This window comes from Corvus brachyrhynchos, unplaced genomic scaffold (assembly GCF_000691975.1).
Source record: "Corvus brachyrhynchos isolate BGI_N302 unplaced genomic scaffold, ASM69197v1 scaffold398, whole genome shotgun sequence".
In the NCBI taxonomy this organism is placed as follows: Eukaryota; Metazoa; Chordata; class Aves; order Passeriformes; family Corvidae; genus Corvus; species Corvus brachyrhynchos.
Window position 1 is genome coordinate 2,830,830 of NW_008239780.1, and position 23,053 is coordinate 2,853,882.

The 23,053-nt window shown below is 41.2% G+C and overlaps 1 protein-coding gene across 2 annotated transcripts in view; it reads right to left on the minus strand.

Moving 5' to 3' along the window:
• COL4A6 (collagen type IV alpha 6 chain) overlaps positions 1–23,053 on the minus strand; it is a 43,572-nt gene that overhangs the window by 11,646 nt on the left and 8,873 nt on the right. Inside the window, exons 5-29 of one of the 2 annotated variants that reach the window (XM_017743141.1) lie at positions 22,836–22,871; positions 22,359–22,421; positions 21,695–21,730; positions 21,517–21,558; positions 20,564–20,656; positions 19,483–19,536; positions 18,021–18,080; positions 17,517–17,561; positions 16,467–16,520; positions 15,116–15,187; positions 14,301–14,409; positions 13,339–13,488; positions 11,887–11,991; positions 10,873–11,033; positions 9,727–9,906; positions 8,984–9,167; positions 5,693–5,764; positions 5,183–5,290; positions 4,195–4,416; positions 3,796–3,957; positions 2,805–2,813; positions 1,654–1,824; positions 843–986; positions 485–610; positions 2–169 (exon numbers count right to left, since the gene is read on the minus strand). In XM_017743141.1, coding sequence (XP_017598630.1) covers positions 2–169; positions 485–610; positions 843–986; positions 1,654–1,824; positions 2,805–2,813; positions 3,796–3,957; positions 4,195–4,416; positions 5,183–5,290; positions 5,693–5,764; positions 8,984–9,167; positions 9,727–9,906; positions 10,873–11,033; positions 11,887–11,991; positions 13,339–13,488; positions 14,301–14,409; positions 15,116–15,187; positions 16,467–16,520; positions 17,517–17,561; positions 18,021–18,080; positions 19,483–19,536; positions 20,564–20,656; positions 21,517–21,558; positions 21,695–21,730; positions 22,359–22,421; positions 22,836–22,871 — 2,626 coding nt within the window. Of the gene's footprint in view, position 1; positions 170–484; positions 611–842; positions 987–1,653; positions 1,825–2,804; positions 2,814–3,795; positions 3,958–4,194; positions 4,417–5,182; positions 5,291–5,692; positions 5,765–8,983; positions 9,168–9,726; positions 9,907–10,872; positions 11,034–11,886; positions 11,992–13,338; positions 13,489–14,300; positions 14,411–15,115; positions 15,188–16,466; positions 16,521–17,516; positions 17,562–18,020; positions 18,081–19,482; positions 19,537–20,563; positions 20,657–21,516; positions 21,559–21,694; positions 21,731–22,358; positions 22,422–22,835; positions 22,872–23,053 lie in introns of both variants that reach the window. The other variant, XM_017743142.1, reaches the window with a different exon arrangement.

A 23,053-nucleotide genomic window follows, 5' to 3' on the forward strand; every position in this document is an offset into this window, starting at 1 on the left:
ATTCCTGGAAATCCCATGATACCATGTGCACCCTTCTGTCCTGGCAGCCCAGGTTGTCCAGGTGGACCAGGGAAGCCTGGGTCACCATGAAGACCTCTCTCTTTGCTTGCTGACCCAACTGGACCAGGGAGACCAGGCTGCCCACGGCTTCCCGGGATTCCTTTATCACCTGGGTAATATACAAGAGTGGAATTTCATTTAATAATATAGACATCCAGCTCATCTGGGTCAGTTAACCTGTTACCCTAAGCTCCCCTTAAAGAGGAAGAAGAGATGGCATTAGGTCTGCAGAACAGAACTTCAAAGGAAAACTGTTTTCTCAAAATTCAGAACTGCCATATACAAGTCTTGCTAGAATGGGAATGGCAGAGCAGATAACAGTAACACTGCAGGCACTGCCAAAAGGACAGACCATGCTCCACTGACAACAAGCCCAGATACTGAACAACTGATACTGGCAGCTAACTGCAATGTTGTGAAATACCTCTAGGTCCAGGGAATCCTGCAAGTCCAGCTAATCCAGGATCTCCTTTGTCTCCTTTGATTTGCAGTGCCTGTTCTGAAGTCCCAAGAACAGGAGGACCTGGGGGACCTATATCACCTCTGTCACCTGAAGAAATAAAAAGTCAGGAAATATTCTTGCAAAATAATGTAGCAGAGAAAAACAGAACTTCCATGTCTCCTGATGTGAATTCATTAGTGATCTTTGGTAAACAGGCCAAAGTATTGAAAAATAGAAGATTGCACTATTTAGAAGAAAGATAGCAGACACAGACATTTTAGAACTGCCTCCTAAGTCCCTCTGCAGCACAGCCAGCAAAAGCCATTCAGCTGTTTCTCACCTTTTTGACCTTGAAGTCCCACAACTCCTGGACTTCCTTTTCCTCCAGCTGTGCCAGGAGCTCCTTTAAACCCATTCACTCCAGGGACACCAGGCAGTCCTGGCATGCCAGGGAAACCAAGCAGGCCAGAAGAGCCTTTCTCGCCTGCATGGAAATGTTGAGAAATAAAAAGGGAATATTAGTGTCTCCTGGTACACTACACGCCCACCCTGGGGCAGGTAAAGGCTGCCTGGGTCTGGCCAATCACCCAAATCTGGGTAGTTAAACAAGCACATGGCACAGGCACAGAACTGTCACTTCTGTCACAGGTCTCCACTCACGATACTTCCAACCAGCACTTCTCAGTTCACCTTTAAGAACCTAGTCCTGCTTCCAGTGGATATCAAACCCAATCAGTTTCCAAGAGAACAACATGTAGTTCCACAGCTCTATTGCTTTGTGTTATTCTTCAGGTATACTGTAGTGGTGCCTAAAGACCACACAGTTTGTAAATTCTTACTTCCCATTTGATTTGTGGTTGATTCTCTTCCTCCTTTCTATAAATTTCATTCACTGTTCATTTCTTCAATTTTCTTGTCTTTCTATTTTGATTTACACAACCCTTTGTCCACAAGGGCCTAAGACCTTTAAGACAGATTTCCTTATGAACATTATTTGATAATTAAATCCATAATTTGTAACTCAGCAGCAAAACAAAGGCATCCCAACACTAGTTGGGGATTCATTCTCTTCCAGCAACTTGAGCCTAAAATCAGTATCAGCAAGGTTATTTTTTTTGTGGGCACAGCAATCTCAAGACTGAAACTCCTACCTTTTGGCCCAGAGAAACCTGGATGTCCGTCTTGACCATAAGGCCCAGGTGGCCCTAAGAATCCTCTTTCCCCAGGAGATCCTGGAGCACCATCAAGACCTGGGAAGCCTTTCATACCAGCAGGGCCTTGTGGTCCTACATCCCCAGCCACACCTTTGACTCCAGGAAGTCCTGAATCAATACAAGAAAGAACTCAACAGAGGGTATTGCACAAAACTAGGACAATTTGTGGCAGCTTCCTAAGCTCTTTACACACAGCACTGTTTTTAATGACAAATGGACCTTATGGCACATGCAGCCTACTAGAAGGCATAAAGCTTAGAACTGCAAAAGCATTAGTCATCTAATAATAAAATACCTACAAGGAGGGTTACTGCCTACATCACTACACAACCGGCAAGAGTGAAACCCCTTATGATGTATCCATTTTTGACCACCAGACACTGACCTATAATGCACAGCCTTACCTTTGTCATCAAGGCAGCCAAGACAGAATGGGGAGCATCATTAATGCCAGCTTCTGCTCCCTACCCCATCCTCTGGGTGAACCAGAGATCAATCAGCTGGACAGGCTTGTTTTCACAAGTTCCTTATTTCACCTCGGTAGTTGAACTGTACTCCTCAAGTGCCAATTGCTCACTACAGGAACAAGCTGATTGTGCCGTCCCAAAACCAATACCATATGCACCATTTAGCCTCTAAATGTTTCTAGCTGAGGCTTTGTAATGGTTTACAATTTTAAACAAAGGCTCAAACCATTGAAAACAGAATGCTCAGATCCAAAGGAATGAAGAGAAGGAAAAATCAGGTGGCTTCTGAAAAATTACATTTGCAGCAGTAGCAGTCAATATTTGAGCTCTGTTATACTCAGGGCTCTATGCTACAACCCAGTATTCTTTTAAGCAGCTGAAAGAGCTGCCTTATTTAAGAAGACAAAGAAAACACACACACTTAAAATCTCTGCATATTAATGATTTTCTTTATAGGCTTGAGACTTTGTTACTGTCTGAGCATTCTCATTACAATGGTTCTTTGCCTTCCAGTTTGATTAGCAATGATAAGGGGTATCACCTATGGTCAATGCAATTCTTGTAGCATTAAAAGCTGGGTTGTTAGTCCATGAGCTTTTATGCTACACTGCATTTTCTCACCTTGACAGCCTATGTGAAGAACCCATAACCAAACAGTGTGACATCAGAAATGGAGAGTTGATGATAAATGGGATAGAAACATGGTGAAGGAAAAAACAGACAAAATATGTAAACAGAAAGAACAAGGGTTCAAAAGAAATTAATGATTCAGGGAGACAACAGCTGCAAAAAAACTTAGTATTTGGAGCTTATCATCCTAGCAATGGAAGGTTTTTAAAAACAGTTGAAGAAAAGTCAAATATGGCATACAGACCACAAATGTAAAACAGTAGAGAGGCAGACAGAATGCTAATATTAAAATACTAAAATATGAAAAACTCTATGATTTTCATCTCAAATGATGTTACTGCTTTCATTCATTTGTTGCCATCGTGCTCCAGCACTGTCATTCTATGCATCAGAAGAGCACTTTTATGTCCCAGACCATTATCTACCAATTCCCAGGTCTCTCTTTGCTTGGTTCTCAAGTCTTTCATAAACTGTTATGAAACACTTTAGTCAGTGCAGCTTGACAGATACTGCTATACTCAAGTGGTGGGGGTTTTTTTCTTCTTAAGTGCAGGGAAATAAAGTTCTCTTCTGCCCCAGCAAAGAGAAAGAAAGAGAAGACAAGTCCTTGTCCTGAGAAAGCCAACAATTTTTTGATCTAAATCACATTTCAAGCAACCTCACACATCAGAAATTAACTGTGATGAAAATGGGAAATGAAGATTAGTCAGTGATACAGCCAGCATGTAAGAGCAAAGATGTTAAAAACATCACGACATCTAAGATGCTTTCTTCTATCTTTCTCCTGTACTTTCTACACTATTGGGGTAACATTTCCAGGCAGGAATTGCCCAGCAGTCAGAGTCAACAGGCTCAAATTCCGCACTCTATTACCCCTAACCAGAGGCTGGAGCTCAGTCTGAGCAAATGCCAAACCTCTCCCACACTTCAACACTGAAGAGCTCAGCTCAGCTACGTGTCTTCACTGGAAAACATTACATACCTGGTGCTCCTGCAAGGCCAGCTGGCCCCAAGGGTCCTGGTTTTCCCTTAATGCCAAAAGGACCTCCAGGGCCAGGAGGTCCCCGCAGTCCAGGGACACCTGAATATCCTGGATGACCCTGTTCACCTTTAATACCCAGGAGGCCTAGTCTTCCATCCAGCCCTGGAAACAGAGAGATGGGAGGTTACAGAACAAATAAAGCAAAATTCACACTTTTAACTAAAAACTGAGTTTTAATAAAAGCCTTTGAGTTGTATTAGATTCTACCAGAAAACCAGCAAATCGCCACCTGCGAGCAGCTCAGAAGAGTTGCATCATCTTAAAGTGATTGGAAAGAGGAAGGGTCTTTGAAAGAAAAACAGTTTGATATTCCCAGACACAAGCAGTATCAGTGCTTACCTTTTGGCCCTGGAAATCCAATATCACCTGTAAGCCCTTTATCACCTGGAAGTCCAGGTCGGCCATGCTCCCCCACGGTTCCACTCTCGGCACCAAATACATCTCCAGGAGCTCCTTTTATTCCAGCTAAGCCTGAAGCACCCATTTTCCCAGGCAAACCATCTGTTCCATCCAGTCCTGGAAGTCCTTGTGAGCCTTGCTCTCCTCGAGGTCCAGGGAAGCCTTAAAGAGAAGAGCAGCAAAAGTCACTCAGCAGAAGTACAGAATAGCTGCTTCCAATGGCACCTCAAATAAAATACACATTTTAAAAATTTCCATGAAAGAAAAAGTTGCTTGAAAAGTTGCAGAATATTTCAGTACTGAATTAGAAACAATAATTGGTGGTAGAAAGTGATGAAACTGTTGAAAGGTTTAGGATTTTCGGGGGTTTTTTTGCTTTTATTTTCAAGAAAAGAATACTGTAGAAGTGTGTAGGAGCTGCAGCTACATAAAACCTTCCAACCTTGGCTTCACTAGTTGGCAGGTTAAGCAAAAGGACAAAACCCCTAACGCTCATCACCTTTGCTTCTTGCTCTTTCTTTACACAACCATCAGAAATTCCCATGGCTACAAGGAGTCCAAACACTGGGTACAGCTGCCTTCACCAGAGTACCACAGGGCTTAAAATAAGTGTTGCACTGAATTTGTGGTTAACCTAAACTGGAACAAAGCACATGACAATGGTCTCTGGAGAAACAAATTGTTGATTGTCCTCTTTTCTCCCAGTAGTAGTACAGTGTTATAGGCAGGTGATAAAAATCCTGAATGTTTCCTTTGTTTTCTCTCAAGCTGAAACCATTTGCTTGCATTTGCAAGGAGCACAATGGAACTCTCAATGAAGCATCATGAATGTATGAGGCAGAAGTGGGCAAGGTCAGATAACTCTTTTGATAAAGTATTGTACGAATTAATCAGACAATAAAAAGAACTCCAGCAACTTCCCTCTTACCAGGTTCCCCTTGCAAGCCTATTATTCCTGGAGACCCTGGCTGTCCTTTAGACCCATGTAACCCAGGTTGGCCTGGAATGCCAGAAAAGCCTTTGCTGCCTTTGGGACCTAAGGTAAAAATATATTAATTAATGATATCAACAAATGAATAGCAGAAGACAAAAACACAGCACAAGAAAACAGGATCAGATCTTTTCTGCAAAGCTGCTGCTGGACACACAATTTAAGCTAAATAAAGTCTCAAAGCTATGGCTGTTCATGAGCTACATAAACACAGAAGCAGAGGGTTTGTGTTCAAGGCTACATGAAAGCTAAAAAATGGTGCAGTCCATATGATCCTCCATGGGATTTAGGCCTGGTCACTTTGGGAAACAAAACGACATTGTTCTGCCAGTTAACCCTCTGGAATAACTACCACTTGGAGAAAAATTAATTAGGAGGTGTTATCTTCCTTGAGGAATAAGTGCTGCTTGGCAGTCAACCAGTCATTACATCATCTTGTCTCCCTACCTGGCAGTCCTGGAAAGCCGGGAGTCCCCGGGGGCCCATATGCTCCAGGAACTATGCAGGGCAAGGTGATACCTACAACAAAGAAACACTGAGCTTGCACACAGCCCCTTTCAGGCACAGAACAGGAACACTGAGTAACCAGAAGTTTTTTACAAGACTTATCATAAGTGGCTGTGAGTCAACTTATGCGCATCAAGCACTGCTGACATCTCAAATGTGTGATGCTAAACAAAAGGTATTCAGAACCTGGTAATTGTCTCATCTCATCCCTACTGCTGACTTGCTGCATGACCAGTAAAAGTCAGCATCTACTGCTGTGGACTTTTTGTAGCACGAGCCCAGGATTCCACCCAGCAACTTCTCTTTCCTATGGCAGGGGCTCTGTGACTCCAACAGCTTCGGGTCCAGGCTCAGAGCTTTCAAAGTCAGTGTGAGCTGACAGGTAGTCTTAACTGTTAAAACTTGAGCAAGTTCCTAAACTGTGTAAAACCAGTATGCTGTAGTGTGAAATTCTAAAATAAATGTGCATGCGCACATTAAGGTGACACATATATGTAGAGAGAGAATACTAACAGATGTTTAAAACAAACTTCTCCCCTAGAGGTTAGGGCAGAGATGTGCATGCATGGAGGGTGGAATAGCAAGGATTTTTTTCTTTCAGCCTTACTCTCAAACTGTTTCTTCTACAGTCTCTCAAACTAAGAAATAACCACAGGGCTTAAAAGTTTATCAGCAGCAAAAAAGACTCATCAGTTGCAGAGCTCTTTGACTGACTCCCACCTCTTAAAAAAAGGCTCTGTTTGCACTAGCAATCCCTCTTCAGTGGAATGAAATTTATGAGTCATTATCAGAGTTGCCAACCCATCACATTTACCTGAACGATCTCCAACACAAAAGAAACATTTTATTTCTGCTCTTCTGCAGTCCTATGTGAGCCTGATGCTGAATGCTTTGTAAAACAAAGCACTGAGGTCCTTCCCTGAGACATACAGTACAATAAAGAACGACATTTTTCAAAAACCAGGCATTTGGGATACAACCGGCACTGAAAGGGAAGTCTTAATTAACAGAGTGCCATTCACATCACATGACCTTAAGAACTGTCTCATGCGAGTTTTCCAAAAACCCCTCTGTACAAGAGCATATTCTGTATTTTACATTATTAGTCAGCAGTAGAATACCTGAACAATGGATATTTCATGTGAGAATAACTGAAATGTAAATACAACTGTTTCCTTGTAATTATGTAAGTAGGGCTTACTGTAAAAATTATATAATCAAAGCTTTACCTTTCCCAGCTACTTAATACTTTGCCTTCTCACAGTTTACACAACAATATCTGAGTATTGAGGAAATTAAACAATTATGAAACCATCATGTCAGGCATTAAAGTAAAATATGGGCAATTCCAACATTTTTGAGTAATCACATAATGCCAGGTAGAAACAGTCTAGCTTTTTACAAAATACAGAGTTAGACTTCCAAAGCCAGACTGTTTCACTCTGTTTTACGGCACAAACTCAAAAATTCTTCAGTGCTGTCTTTGACATGGTAACTTCAGTAAGTCACAGACAGACTCTTTAAATGTCTTTACTAATTTTCATTATAAGGCCTTTCAATCTGGACACTATAAGAAATTATTATTTCTTCCACCCACACACATTTCTTTAATATTACATGAAATTTACTACATCAAAGGGTCTTTTAATGTATGCAAATTATTTCCTAGTATGGGAGGAAAGATGCATTCACAAGTTTTCTTACACATCTTTATGGAGGTGCAAACTGAGCTGGCTAATGACTTACTCCCTTTCCCACGTATTCTGACTATAGATACTCTCCTACAAAGGACTGTTCATTGTTCCCAAAGCTTTGATGCAGCATTCATAATAAGCTGGCTTCTGATGTGCTCCACAGAATGTCTGGAGTTCACATCATGCACAGAGCATTTTACTTTTCCTCATCTCACAATGCAATTTTAATTTAGCGGATTCCGTAAGAGACAATGTACTGAACAAAGATGTAAGCATTCACAACTAGGAATTAGATAAGCTTTTAGCATTTAGCATGTGACTTGAATTGGAAAAAAAGCTTATGCAGACTGTCCCTGGGGGACATTAATGCTAGCTGTCTCCTCACCCCATAACAACAAGCCAGCATGACACCGGTGTGAGGCAATATCGCCATCCGGCACATCCGGCGGCCTCCCGGTGCTGCCCTGGCCTTGCTCTCACCCCCCTCTGGGTCTGAGATTCCTCCGCCAACTCCTCTCACTGTGGTGGTCTTACCACCAAGGGTTTTGAACTCAGAGCATCACTTTATCAGTCCAGAAATCTGTGCCACAGTATTATGTCTGCAAATACATTACTGGCTCTGCATTATTGACACAGACAGAATTACAAACCTAGAAGCCCAAGTACATGCAGCATGGAAAATACACTGAAAATCAGCAGAGACAAAAAATACTGTTTACCTTAAGTTATGTTTAAATGGCTGACATGGAATCAAGACATTGGGAGCAGCTTTCTGCAGTCATTTTGTAATGAAAACATTTCCCATAAATGTTTAGACATGAATTTCCATGTAACTCAATTTGAGAATGAGCATAAAACATCATATATGAAGTATGATCAAACCTATATTTACCTTCATCACTTGTCATTATGGTATGCTTTAGGTGCATATAATGACACACCAACTGAGCCAAACTACAGTACCTCAGGAAGCAAACACAGCCCAGAGCTGGGTGCACAAGTCTTAAGTGAACTCCTTACCTGACTGTCATGACAACCTCTTCTCAATCAACACCTGTTCATTCATACAATGTACTACCATTTAGTCTTTTAAAAACCTGGAGCTCTTATTTCAATAATAGTAATAGATCTGAAAACTGATTGAGACATCTCAGATACTAGTGAATTACTATTTTTATCTGGACAATGAATTACGTGTTTTTAAAAACCTAATTTTATCACTCTTCCTAACTACATTTGGTGTAAAATGGCTCTCCAGCAATAGTCAGGGAGTAGGTCCAGCTAATACTGTTAGTATTAGCACTGCTTGAGTATTTATTGCTTATTATCTATGTCCTCCTGAACATGATAACTTGAGGAAGCTGTGACTGCTATGTGAGGTCTGGTGAGCCCACAAACGAGTTTCAACTAATTTCAAGAGCAGTCTTTACCCTAATGTAATCTTCTGGCCTGGCCACGGGCACAGCAGTAAGTTGAGTACCATTTGACTTGCAGATTTACACCATTTTAAAGTAAGAGCAGACCCAGTAACACCTACCTGGAGGGCCTGGAAGACCTGCTTGTCCTGGAAACCCATCCATTCCAGGGTCACCTGGTGGTCCACGAATTCCACTAGGACCTGGGTATCCAACACCAGGAGAACCAGTTTCTCCACGATGGCCCTTGGTGCCAGGTAATCCTGGCAGCCCTTTTTCACCTGGGAAACCCAGTCCACCATCACCCTGTGCACAGCAAAGACAACTACAGCTGAAAATCAAATGGATGCAGAAAGAATATCCATCACTGCCATTTTTAAGAGTGTGTAAGAGTTTGGTTTGTTCTGTGCAAGGTTCATGTGAGCCTGAAAAGATATATAGAAACCACTGTAAATTATCCATCTTTATTTTAAAATGCAGCAAAACTAGGTGACTATTACAAAGAATATTTTGTTGTATTTGCCAAAATGCAAATATTACATATTCTGAAAGACATTTACTTTTTTTTAATTAGTAAGATTCTGGTGTGATTTTTAAATTTCAGTTAGGCCTACAACATCTTTTGTCTTTCAGGACACAACATAGAACAGCATTAGGGTGTACTGAAGTTTATCTTTTGATAGAGGCATTAGGATTGTCAATTATTAATCCTGACCAAGACAAATTTGTGCTCAGGGACTGTGAGCTTTTTATGTATTTGGAGATTTACCACAGGGCTAATCAGGACTAGTTTGCCAGGCGTGGCTGTTTTCTCTGCTCCTTATTCCAGTTCTGAAACACTGCTGCTAAATTAATCTGAACTTACTGGAGGGCCTGGTGGGCCTGGCAACCCTGGAAGTCCATCCCTGCCCGGAGTTCCCGGGATGCCTGAAGGTCCTCTGGGCGCTGTTGCACCGCGGTCCCCACGAGCACCTTTGACTGTTGCATAGGATGGATCCCCTTTTTCTCCCTTAAGGCCTGGAAGTCCTTGCTGACCAGCTGAAGCCTACAGACCAACAGATAAAGAAAAGGAACATGAACATACAAAGAAAAGGCTTTGCTTCTTTAAAATGTCATATGAGGACAGGACACAATGACCGGATCAGAAAGAATCTCCAGAGGGTTTCCTATTGCATACATTACCTTGGGACAAAAAAAAAAAGAGAGGGGTTCGATTATTTTCAGCTGTTTCTACTGTCACTACAGCTCCACAGTGGCAAGGCAAACCCTGATAATAGTGACAGCAATCTTGCATGGCATCTGGGAACATTACATCACTCATGATATAATGAGACCCAAGTAATGAATCTTCTTCCCTATTGCTTGGCGTGCTGCACTTACTGACACTGATAAAGATACTCTGAAGACAAAAGACTGGTATCTTTATGGACTACGACTTTCAAAAGTAAATACTTGCAATGAGCAATGCTCAGCACTTTGGAAAATCCTATTTGTTATGGTTGCTGTTTGATAAAAAGCAGAGCTCAACTCTCATTAATGTATTTAGCATACAGCATTTAGGAAGCAGACTGCGGTGCACAGTTTTTATAGCTATGAGCAATGATGTGGAAGGATCTCCCTGTTTGATTTTTCAGATCTTCTCTCCATGCACATGTACAACTGCTTCTCCAGACAGCCCTCACTTAGGAAGAGCCCTGGATCTAATTCATGTATGTCTACTTCCAAGAAATCCTGGGATGAGTAACTGTTACCACTTTTCTCTTGACTGATGAATGTGCAGTTCTCAGAATTCAAGAACCATTTGTTCTCCCATTTTTATAGCTGATAATATCTCTACTTTCAGTTTCTTTACACAGATCAGTTTCTAGGTTGCTTTTTTTTTTAATCCAAACAAATAGAAGCAATTATGAAAAAAAAAGAAGTGTTCTGCTTTCATTAAATTCAAGACCAGCAATTGCACATGGGCACTCCTGTAATTCACAGCAACCAACATAAACTCCTCCTGCCTTACCGGAGGGCCTCGCAGTCCTGGTGCTCCCACAGAGCCTGGGTCTCCACCAATGCCCTTGGCACCAGGCACACCAGGGCTTCCCGACAGACCTGGTGGACCTGAGATGCCTTTTAGACCAGCTCTTGTAACTCCTCCATCACAAGCACAATCACCTGCCTCTCCTGGAAAACAGTCAAGACTCCAAACTGAGTTTCATTTGGATAAACACCCTCTTCAGTTGCAAGATTTCCAAAAGCAGTATTTGATTCAATTAAGACAAAGCTATTCTCATATGATTTGATTTTATGCCTCCTCTGCTCAGGTGATGTGAGTGCCAAGCAAGTGGAGCTCAGGTTTTCTCCAGTTTAATTTCCATGCAATGCCCATCACCAAATAACCATGTGCAGCATGAACCTCAGCACTTCTAGACCTCTTCCCAAAGGTTAAAAATTCCTAAACAGATGGGTTTAGGGGAGTTTTAGGGAGGTCTTGTGCATTTTTGAAGACATAGTTATCAAAAAACCCAAATCCATACTCACTCTCACAGTAGGTTACAATGACCCCCTGAATTGTGAGTGGCTATGGACCCAAACAATCACCAAGCACAGTGATATCTGTGTCATCATGGCTTTTGCTGCTGGTTCTGTCACACACTAAGACCCAAATTCTTACAATTTTTAGCACAGAAAAGAATAAAATTACGTTTTCCTGCCATTTACAGCCTCTATTGCAAAAAGCAGTGAACAAGATTTTATTTCTAAGTCTCATGGCTTTAGAGTATAACATACTTAGCTAATTTTCTGGGTATGAGATGTTTATCAGCTTATTTGCCTGAGTAGAATAAGAAGAAATATGATTTTACTGGCAGTACTGGGCACAAATTTCTGCAAATTGCAAAGGCTGTTGGCTCCTTCAAACCCTCCTGTGATTTGTCATAAAGACACTTACAACTCATCCCTCAGGATATTAACCACATGTAAATATCTGTCAGCCCAATGACTGCTGAAAAGCTCTCTAAAAACAAGAGTCAATTACCTTTGTAGCCCTTTGGACCCAAAGCTCCTGGCAGCCCTCTTTGCCCAGGCTCCCCCGGGGCCCCAGTCCTTCCATTCAGGATTGTCCCTGGGGAGAATGAAGGGCCTATATGCAGAAAGAAGGCAAGGAAAAGACATGAGAAGGCTGATTATGGCTCATTACTGACTTACAACATCAGTGATGCAACTAGTACCAGACAAAACTGCAACTGTGGACGTTACACAAGGAGATGGATCTTGGTTGGTACCACGGGCTGCAGTTCTCTGCCGTATTTGCTTCTAGCTTCTCACATAGAAAACCAAAAGCTCTCACAGTGTGGATGCAACAGAGTTTCATTCCTCTACTCTGCCACTGCACTTTTTCACAGATTTACCAGTTGACCCAAGAACTCACCAAACTATGGACAGTTAGTGTAAAGAAAGGCAAATGACTTTCATTCAGTGGCTGCAGCTCAGGAAAGACACTAAAGGGCAAAAGGGTTAAGGGGACTTTCCCTGTCCCTCACTTCATGACTGCAGGATTGTTGTCTACATCTCTTTATATGCTGAATAGAATGAAACATAAGCTGGTAGAAACAGCAGTGGAAAGTGATCAAACATAATCTAAAAGTACACTGTCTGAAAACCCTTCCCCTCCGTGACAACAGTAAGATGGAGTGCTGACCAGCACCCCCTGATGCTCCATGGAAACAAACTGCAACCATCAGCTAAACACAGCTACAGGAGCTTTACAGACTGCAGAAAAGTGATCCAGATTTGACTAGCAAACAGTTATTGATAAGAGAACACTTATTTCTTCTCCAGAAAAAATCATTTTATCAGACCATGCTCACCGGCTCCATCACTGGAGAGTCCCCTGCTCTGAAGGGTTGACTCTCACAAAAACCCAGCTTATGGCAGAATGGTAAAACAGTTCTGTAAAATCAACCCTGATCATGTAATACTCAATTTCTGAGGAAAACAAAACAATGCACAATTAATCTAATCAGGACATCCATACAAATAAACATGTAAAAACAAAATCCTGTTTCCTTAGGTCTGGAAACTGTCTCTTTAGGCATCCTATCTGACTCCTGGTACCCAAACTCACTGCTCACAAGACAGACATTTACCTCAGGTTTTCATAAGGTCACGGTCTGTTCTTGACCTAAGTGAATAGGAGACTAGCCTAGACCTTCAAAGTCCTTTGTGTCATAAATTGTGTCTACACAGCTTTGTGCTTCAGTCTCTCAGGCTACCACACTTAACAATAATTAGGTCTATTGTTTTACTTTATAGGAGTATCTGATGATATGTTTAAGTCTATGAACTACAATCACAATGAGGTGTCAGTCAAACATTTACGATTTACAGACAAATAATCCTTACTGGCAAAGAACTAAATATATAAATGATTATTTATCCTATTTCAGTCTGAATCCAGTACAAAAATAGATGTAAAAATTCTACGTACGTGGTGAACCAGGCAATCCTGGTGCTCCTGGCAGACCTGGTAAACCACCTCTGCCGGGAGGGCCTGGTAATCCAATTGTTGCTCTTCCTGGTTCTCCCACATCACCCTTCACTCCTGGAATACCTGGAGACCCTCCAGGGCCCATTCCATCTAGACAACAATGACACAATGAACAGCTCTCCAGTAGCAAACACACTGAAGTATTTTTAATGTTAAGATAATTACCATTGTACCTTGAACTGCAACCATGTTAGCACAGAACAATTTATAATTGTACACCAATGAAAAAGCTCTAATTGGAGGGATCAACTGGCTCCCATTTACACACTCCTTTGGTCATCCAAAAAACTTCACAGTACTGCATTTAAGTCTCACTGTTCAATCAGACAATTAATTATGTAAGACTGAGGGGGGTTTATTTTCTGATTTTCTTGGTAGTTCCTAGTCTCTGGATCATTGCAGATTCAGGCCAGAATTTCCCAGATGACATTCAAGTGAAACAGAAATTTTTGAGTGAGATCTTTGATGGGACAAATAGGTTGCACTCCCAGTGGGTTTATCAAGCCAGTCTGTTAGCTCTTTATTGTAAATATAAAAAGTCGTCAAAAAATTTCAAAAACTTTCATTATAATTTAAAATGTAGGAAAACTTCTGCCAATCAGCACATTAAAAATGGAAATCAAACCACAGCCTCCTGTGTACACTGCCACACCCAAATATTCACATGTGAAGACTTACCTGGGCTGTAATAATTGTGGCACTAATTCTGTTCCCATCCAAGTCAACACGACTGGCTTCCCTATGTGTCATCCCTGCCTCCTATTTCTCATACAGCAGCCTGCAAATCAGCCAGCTGAAGGAGCAGGGAGAGGCTTGCTCCAATACCTTCACCATGTCCAGGCCACTACCCAGAGACTTCTCCACAAAACCCACACCCAGAGCACAGACAGCAGCTGCTTTACCTCTCTCCAGGCCTGGAAACCCTGGAGCTCCTGGAAGGCCTGGTAAACCAATGATCCCTTCATCTCCTGGAGGACCAGGTATTCCCGGGTTTCCAGGGTCACCCGGGGCATCAGAATTTCTGCTGAAAGACTGTTCAGTCAATTACCGTAGTGGCCACTGATCTCACAGATAGCAGAGGCTGCCAAGCTCTGAGCAGAAAGCCTGTTAGTCAAAGGTAATAATATTGGGAAAAATTGCTCCTGAGTTGTTAAAGAGATTGTTTCAAACTTGACTACATGTGAAGGAGAAAGAATAGGAGAGACCAAACAATTTGTCCCCTTACCTTTATGGCTTTAGAGACTGTTCCCATGCAGGCCTCAGTCAGCTGTGGCATTAATTAAGCTTATTTTCTCAACAACATTCTTACCACATTGGACAACAAGTAACAGCAGAATGACATTCAGAGCACCCTTTACCAAGCAGCACCAGGAAGCCATTTTTCCTTGGTACACTGAAGACAGATTGAAGTGTGTCTACAGAGCAAACACAGCACTTGCCCGTGCTCACACACAGCCTGTCTCCCAGGCAAGACATTTCATTCTGCCTTGAAACACATCATTCTGCAATGTGGGAACGAATGGCTTTCTGTAAATTCTGAAGTGATAAAAAAAGGACTAAACATATGTGTATCAAAACAATACAGAAATAAAGGAAAAATAACAAGGGATGAGTTAGACCCCATATACAATGTGGGGAAGTGGTAAAATACAGTAAGAAAGAAAGTTGGATCAGAAGAAGTGCTTTAGATGAGTTCCAAAACAAAATGGAAATGTGTACCTGAAATGACTACCCCTTCCCTGTCAATAACAACAGGAGGGCCTGGGGGACCGATGTCACCTAATTCACCCTGTAAAGAAAACAGATTCACACCACATTCAGATGGGTGATGGAGAGGAGGCTGCTTGTCAGGAGACAGACTGTATTACCGTGCAAATGTCTGCAGTCATTCACTGAGTAACCATCATTCTTTGTCTTGCTGAAGAATTCACTTTGTTCTGCTATTCATAATCATCTGCTGTCCTGACTTACATATCTGATGAAACTGATGGCTGCTTCAGATAAGATGGCTGCTGCTATCCAACTATCCTCTGAAGGTCTCCAATTACCTCAATAGGAAGCACAGACATGTATATACAATGTGTACTGGAGACCAGTTATGTCAGCACACTGACCAATATCAGGTAGATAATATCTGTTCACTGGTAAGAGCTATCTCATTTTTAAAAGCTTTCATCACTGCAGCTATTTGTTGCCTTGGGATACTGAATTTCAATAACAGAAGCTTACAGAAAAATGGATTCCTTCACAAAATCATCCAGGTAGAACATGCAAGTTGTGACAAACTGCAGTGACATTCCTTCCTCTCAGTGACACTCTCAAAGAGTATCAGATCCTCTTTAAAAACGCAAGTGCAAAATTTGGCTTTTGTCCAAATTGCCATCATATTTATTATATAAACACCATGCAGTGAGCCAAGGCAGTGCACACTTTGTTGCTTCTTCCAGTAATACTCCTCTGTACATAAATTTCTACTTCTTCCATGTGGTCTGCACAAAAATCCCTTCAGTACTTGCATTTTACAAGTCTGCAATCTTGGTGGCAGATCAGTGTTTTCACAGCAAACTACTATCCAATCATTTTCCATTCCGTTTCCAGCTGTCTGACTGCCCAAGTTGTAAGGCACCCAGAAAATGTCTCCTATGCATCATCTACCTCCAGTCCAAGAAATTGAACACATTCTCAGGCTTGTCCATACTTGTAGATCTGTGATCCAAGACTTCAGATAGCCTTGGCAACTATCTCAACAGCCACTTACTTCCACCTAATCTTTCCTCAAGAGTCCAATAAATATGGCATTGGTGTAAGGATAAAGGAGACCAGAAAGGCTACATCTACAATTCTAAGTCATGAAGTTCCATGATTAACATTGAAGAATTATTAAAATAGCTGAGCATTCACAGCTCAGCAACCACTCATTTCTATGCTTAACAATAAAGTGAATGAGGAACTGAAACACACTGAAATTTACAGTGATATAGGGGCAAACAGGAGGTTTGATTGAAGCAATGATACTTACTTATTCATGCAAATACCTTAAAAAAACCAATGCTTTAGTGAGAAGTTACCTTCATGCCTTCGACTCCATCCAGTCCTGGATAGCCTGGAACACCTGGATGGCCCTGCAAAATCACATAAGGGAACAATGATACACAGTGAGACAATAAGTGGCATTATTTGTTAGCTGAGACATCTGCAGAGCCTGGACTTAAGTCACAAACCCAATTCTTTGTCCTACCAAACATTTGAAGAAGAATTAAAGAGAAAACTGATGGCATCAATTTCTCAGCACTCGCAAAATACCAGAGCTCCTTCAGGCCTCCTTGTGCTGTGAAGATGGTGAGCAGGCTGAAGGTATGCAAATCAGGAGAATACCTAGGGGTCCCCACAGAAATGTAGAAATGCTTGAAGAATGAAGAGTCTAAAACATTCTTTTCCTTGACCCACACATTTTCCCTCTGCTTTTTTCCCCTTGTAAAAAATGACTGGCACCAAAACATTTAAAGTAACACTGGGAAATGCAGCCCTCCGGCTCCCCATTTCCTGGTAGCATTCTCAGGGACACCAAAATTCCCCTTCTGGGTGTCTGACTGGAGATCTACTGCTTTTGTTGTGTAACATATCCAAACTGGCCCACTACAGATTTCAAATCCCATTGCCATAGATGATAAAATAGGATATTCCAAGAGCTCTGGAACAAGGAACTTAAACTTCGAATCTTGCCTGTGATTCTGAAGCCTTGGGCTGCTGCAGCCCCCAGTATAGCTCACAACCAGTATTGTTGAGAAACTTGTCATAAAGGGCTTGTTTTTAATGATATAATTTTAACATACAGATATTAATTAGATCATACTGGACAGACCATCACCTGCACTATATTTTGAAAAGGACATACATAAAACAAAATACAGAAGAAAGTGACTGAACACATAGGGTTAATTAAAGAGACAGTTCAAGGGATCTACAGTGTTTGATGGATTTTCTACTTAGCTTAACTATTTCAATAAGGCAGGTATATTTATCCATCAGAGAACTGGAGATACGAGATAAGTAGATCTTAAGCAGTTCAGAGGGCTTCTGTAATTCTTAAGTACAGTAAAAAATAAAAGAAATTTCACCTTTCTCCCTGGAATTCCATCAGATCCATCCAGTCCCAAAAGACCCTAGAACAGCACAGAAATCAGCTTTTGGAGGCTCCATCTCAGCTTGACCAGACTTCAAATATCTCAGCATCAAAGAATGAAAAAAAATTTTCAAAAGGAGAAGCTACCACTGCTTTTCTTATATCTCAATTATTGACAATGTGAAGAATTTAACATAATAACTGAAAAAAGCAGGCTTATCTTATTTAACCATTGTTTTTCTAATAGGCAGTTCAAGTTAAGGAAGTCATGGTGTCCCAACTTACTAGGAACTTAGGTGTTACGTTGTAATCACAAAATCAATAAATCTCAGTGTGGTCAAGACATTCTATCTGACAATTTATTCTGCACACGTCAAACAGAATGTCTTGGTCCTTCTGTTGAGTAGGAGCACATCTCTGGAGGGAATGCTTCTGTTGATGAAAGGCTCACTTCATGTGTTTGAGAAAAGGCATTTAAGGACTTTGTGATGTTACCTACCCTGCCACCTGGTAAGCCAGGCACACCTTTTTCTCCTTTTTCTCCAACACCTCCAAAGCCCTGAGGAAAAATGTCAACATTAAGTCTCTGTGATCTGTTTGGAATTTAACAGCACATCCCTAAGTAAAGGGAACACAAACCCATTTATTAATACAAAGAGTACAAAAAGGAGACAAAGGGAACTGACTCTTTCTGCTGGGACTGTTTTGTCCCAGAAAGAAAAATTTCTTTCAACCAGACTTGGCAGTATGTGCAGTACAGAACCTGCTTTATTCCCCACGACTTCTATCCATTTAAACCATGGCACATGTTTCAGTAGCAACCACAAGTGACCCCATGTTATAGACAGCAAAGACCTGCCAATGCTACTCGGTATTCTATTCTACATTGAGACATTATTTCAAGCCTCATTGCTTAACAGCAGCAGCTCAAGGAATGCTCAGAGCACGCTTTTCCCTTCCAAAGCCCAAGAATGACACAAAACTAGCATTTTCACGCTCAGTATTTGGAAATGTTTGGTGGTTTTCCCAGTCAGCAAGAAGTATCACATCCAGAGACAGAACACCAGGATTTAATTTCAGCAAGAGTTACAGTAGTTAAGCAATTTCCAGGCTTCAATCTTAAAATATCTTACGGTTGTGGTTAAGTTTGCACATATGTTCAATTTCACCAGCTTCAATGGGTCTCTTGTGATGCATAAAGCTAAACATGCTCATAATGGAACACGTCCAGAAAGGCTAACAACAAACTGTGCTTCATGTGCAGGTTTTTCTTGCACGTATTTCTCCTAAGAACATCTGTACACTGAAGAAACTGGCAAACAATTTATCTTATTAGTCAGAAGTTTCCAAAAATATTTATTCCCTAAACTTATTGAAACAACCTTTGTTTACAAAATGTTTTAAGCTGGAAAATAGCTCGCTGGAATTCAGAGGTAAATTGTTCTTCTCAATTCATATCGAGAAGATGCTACACCATGCTGAGTTGATGAGCACTAATATTAAACAGCCCATTTTAACTGGGTGTATACAGACAGAAGGAAAGATACCTGCATGTGCTTTACAGCTTTAAAGTAAAAAACCAAAATATATGTTTAGATATAATTAAAGGGAAAAAACTAGGATTTTTTTTAAATGTCTGTGATACAAGGAACACTGCCATCAAGTGGCTGTGACATGGGTAGAGCTCCGTGCAGGTCTCTGCAAACAGCAGGTTGCAGGTACTGAAATCTTGGCTGCTTTGTAAGTCTGTAGTAGGACAGCATTATCTTCTTTGTATCTACAGGACAAAAAACTATCAGATTACAGTTACACTCTTCAAAAAGTCTTGTGAACATTTTTATCAGATTTTCAAAGTTCTCTCGTGCCTAGAAACTCCTGTAGAGGCCCTGTGACCTATTCAGAGATTGTTGAACCATCTAACCCCTATCAGGCATATGTTAAAAGCACTCCTCTGTCCTTACCGGGATGCCAGGCAATCCTTGATCTCCAGGGAATCCTTGAGGACCTGGCTCACCCTGGCAAGGGGGAAGAGACAAACACAGTAAATCACTGCCTGTGAAAGCAAGAGCTTCCCCTACCCACCCGCCATGCCCCTGACACCTAAAGTAAGGCCTTGTAATTTGTTTGTCAGCGAGTACATGGGGTTTGTGTCACCATGTCCTGGATCAAGGGGCTCTCAGCACAGTGCTGGTGCATCCTCTGGCCACTTCCCATGGCTTCAAATGCCACTGCCTGGGAGCTGCTGCTCTACTGTCCCCAACTGCTACAAATCAAACTAGAGGCATTTCACATTGTCATCTAGGAAACTGCAACATGCACAGTGCCTCATGAAAGCAGTAAAATAACACATGATGAGACAGCAATGTGTTCACAACTCTGCTTACAAACTCCAGAGTGAGCCCAAAGGAATGGGGTTTGTTTGAGCCTCACCTCACTCTACTGTAAACTGACCAAGTACAACAATCTCTCTCATGACTTTATGCAGGGGCTTAGGCAAGCTCAGACTGGGCTCCCAAACCAGCCGGTATAAGTCCCAGATTAATTCAGTGCACCTAAATTTCATGTGTCTAGAGGATCTTTAGCTCAAGGACCACACAGCTTTTATAAAAACACTGATGGCCTAAATACACATCTCAGTAATAACAAAGTAAAGGTGAAAAAATCTGATTATTTCAGAGTAGTGTGCACTAAGGCAAAAGAGCTGGAGCTTCCATTTATTTTTCTAAATTGATTTTTTTGCTTCAGCTGACACAGCTTCACAGGTCCAACAAAAACAAACTACAGTTCACTTATTTTTAGGATTAATGACAAAAACCTTTAAATAGCTTACAGATTTCTCCTTCTGAGAGGTGTGTATTCTCTAGTGATCCACAATGCTCTGAGCTATGAATATTTTTATTCAAAAACCATTTGACAGAATAAACTGGTACAGAAAATTTTTTTGATGTGGAAATATAACAGCTCTCACTGTACAGTAATTTCGTTCATTCTTGAATGAAGGAGCATAGAGAGGGAGAGGGTTTGTAAACTGAATTTACAGACCTTTTCTCCTTGCTTCCCCTTTGGAAATCCCATGAATTCCAGTATTCCAGTGGATGGTGGGGGACCTGGAGGCCCAGGCAGCCCTACATCTCCCTGTAGACAAAAGAGGAAGATATTGACGTAGCAGACCAAGTTTAATTTTCTATGAAGTGGCCTACAAATCAGAAGAAAAACCACTTTAATTATATCTCATGTATATAGATCTGTGTGCCTGAATGATAGCATGGGAGTTTGGTCATGGGAATCAAAAGATCAGATGGAAAATCAGGATGAACAAAATGCATCTGTTTCCAAAGCCTTGTGGGTATAAAACATGGCAAGAAAAAAAAAGGCTCAGCTTTTGAACCAACAGGAAAACATTCCAGAAAAGCTTTGGGGAGAAATATGAAAGAAAAGAAGAGAAGGAACAACTAGAATTGTAGAATGCTGAGAGCCAATTTTAACATCAGCAGAATCAAGTCCCAGATTGAGAACTTTAAGAAGCCCCATTCTGCCTGTGTAAATTCTGACACAGACTGCAGGACCCCCCTTTAGGATAGGGAGACTATAAATGACACACCAGTTGACCCAAAGAATGCAGTGAAAGCCAGTAAGAATGAAGTCAGTGGAATAATTCAATAAAAAAGGTGATGGTCCAAAGAAACTGCAATGTGAAGATTCAAAAGATGTCAAAGGACCTCAGGCCTTGATAACCATGAAAGTAATGCACTGGTTGAGATTTTCCCCTTCTTCCTCTCACCCAGAAAAGACTCCCATCCTTTTTAGTGCACCAACAAATGAGGAGCCAGCAAGATTCTTTAGCAAGATTTGAACTGTCAGCCAGTTCAGGAGAAGAAAACAAAAAGGAAAAGAAGAAAATGCTAGAATCTAGCCACTTTCTAGAGGATCAAGCTATGATGGAGCTCTAGAGTATAATTTCATGCTCTTTCCATAATAAAACAAGTTTCACTTGCCTTTTCTCCTTTCTCTCCTTGAAAGCCTAATCCCATGTTACCCTAGGAGAGAAAAAAAACCATGGGTGAAAGAATAATAAAACAACAGCAACACCACCACCACTATCATCTAAGCCCACAGCACTGTTAAACCCCCAAAAATTAGGCGTAAAAAGAAAAAGGAAAGGTAGCTACTTACTTTTGGACCCGGTGGCCCAAGAGGACCCACTGGACCCTAAATGTAAACAAGATCAAGATGTTACTCCTTTTGACTTAATTAGGATGCAAAAAATTGGAGCAATGCTGGGATCTGCAGTGATACCTGAACCTTTCTTGCCTCCAAAGCAAAAGCAAGACACGTGCTCTGAAATCTTCAGATCTCTCATAGCACAGCTCTTTGGCACCGTCGTCAATTAAGAGAAAACTTCAACTTAAACCCAACAAAAATGTAGTTTGGTTTTACCTTTACTGAATAGAAATTCTCTTGTAGGATCTTGACAAAGCAACTCTAACATAGCTTGTGACAACAAAGGCTCCAAACATCAGAGACCAGCCTGTTCCCCCAGGCCCTGTGATGAGGAGGTGCTCAGGACAGGGTAAGAGGTGTTTGCAGAGAGCACCGCAGAGCTCTGCTGGAGCCCTCGGCCATGTTTGCTGCTCTGGATGCTCCAGAGAGGAGCCTTTGCTCTTTTGATCAGATTAAACTACCTGAGACCAAGCATCCTATAGTAGAAGTCAGCTGTGCTCAGTCCTTTCAGGTGCACAGGCACTTTTGCTCATTGTCATGACACAGAGACAAGAAGGGGAAACTGTCAACAGTTTGAACTGTTCTATCAACAAGTGCAACAGCTGAGGTCTCTTACCTGAAAACCTGGTAATCCTATAGGGCCTGCAGGACCTACTGGACCTGGAAAACCTTTGGGGCCCTATAAAAAGAACAGAGGACAAATAGAGAATATGTACCATTTACCTCATCAAACCCCCTCCAAAGTGAGTCTCAGGAAACATTAAGTAATACGCCCTAGTTAAGTATGCCAATTCAAATATTAAAACAATTTATTTCATATGATTAGATGTACTTTGAAAATCAACGGCACAGAGTTCAATGGTAGAAGGGAGTCTGATTTGAAAAAGGAATAATGAAATAGATAATAGGAAAAATTGGACTTCTACCATAATGTGGATCCACTCATACCCTTACAAATCTAGAACTGCTTACTGGTATCACACATGTAAATACACTTCCCACTAATTTGAAAAGGGTCCTTGAGAACCAATACCTGAAAATGTACCTACTTAATATTCTTTAAAATCAGTATGTCCCATATTAAATAACTTACAGGAACTCCATCCAATCCAGGAAGACCATTTTCACCCTAAAAATCATAAAAGCATACATAAAAATTACACAACATTATTACAACAAACTATAAGGAACATCAAGCTTTGCATAGATAGAAATATTTGCTGTTAGTTAATATTAGATCAAGTATAAATGGGAAAATATCTTGAAATCTGTGCTTCCATATTTGAATTGGATAATGGAGACCTCTAGAGA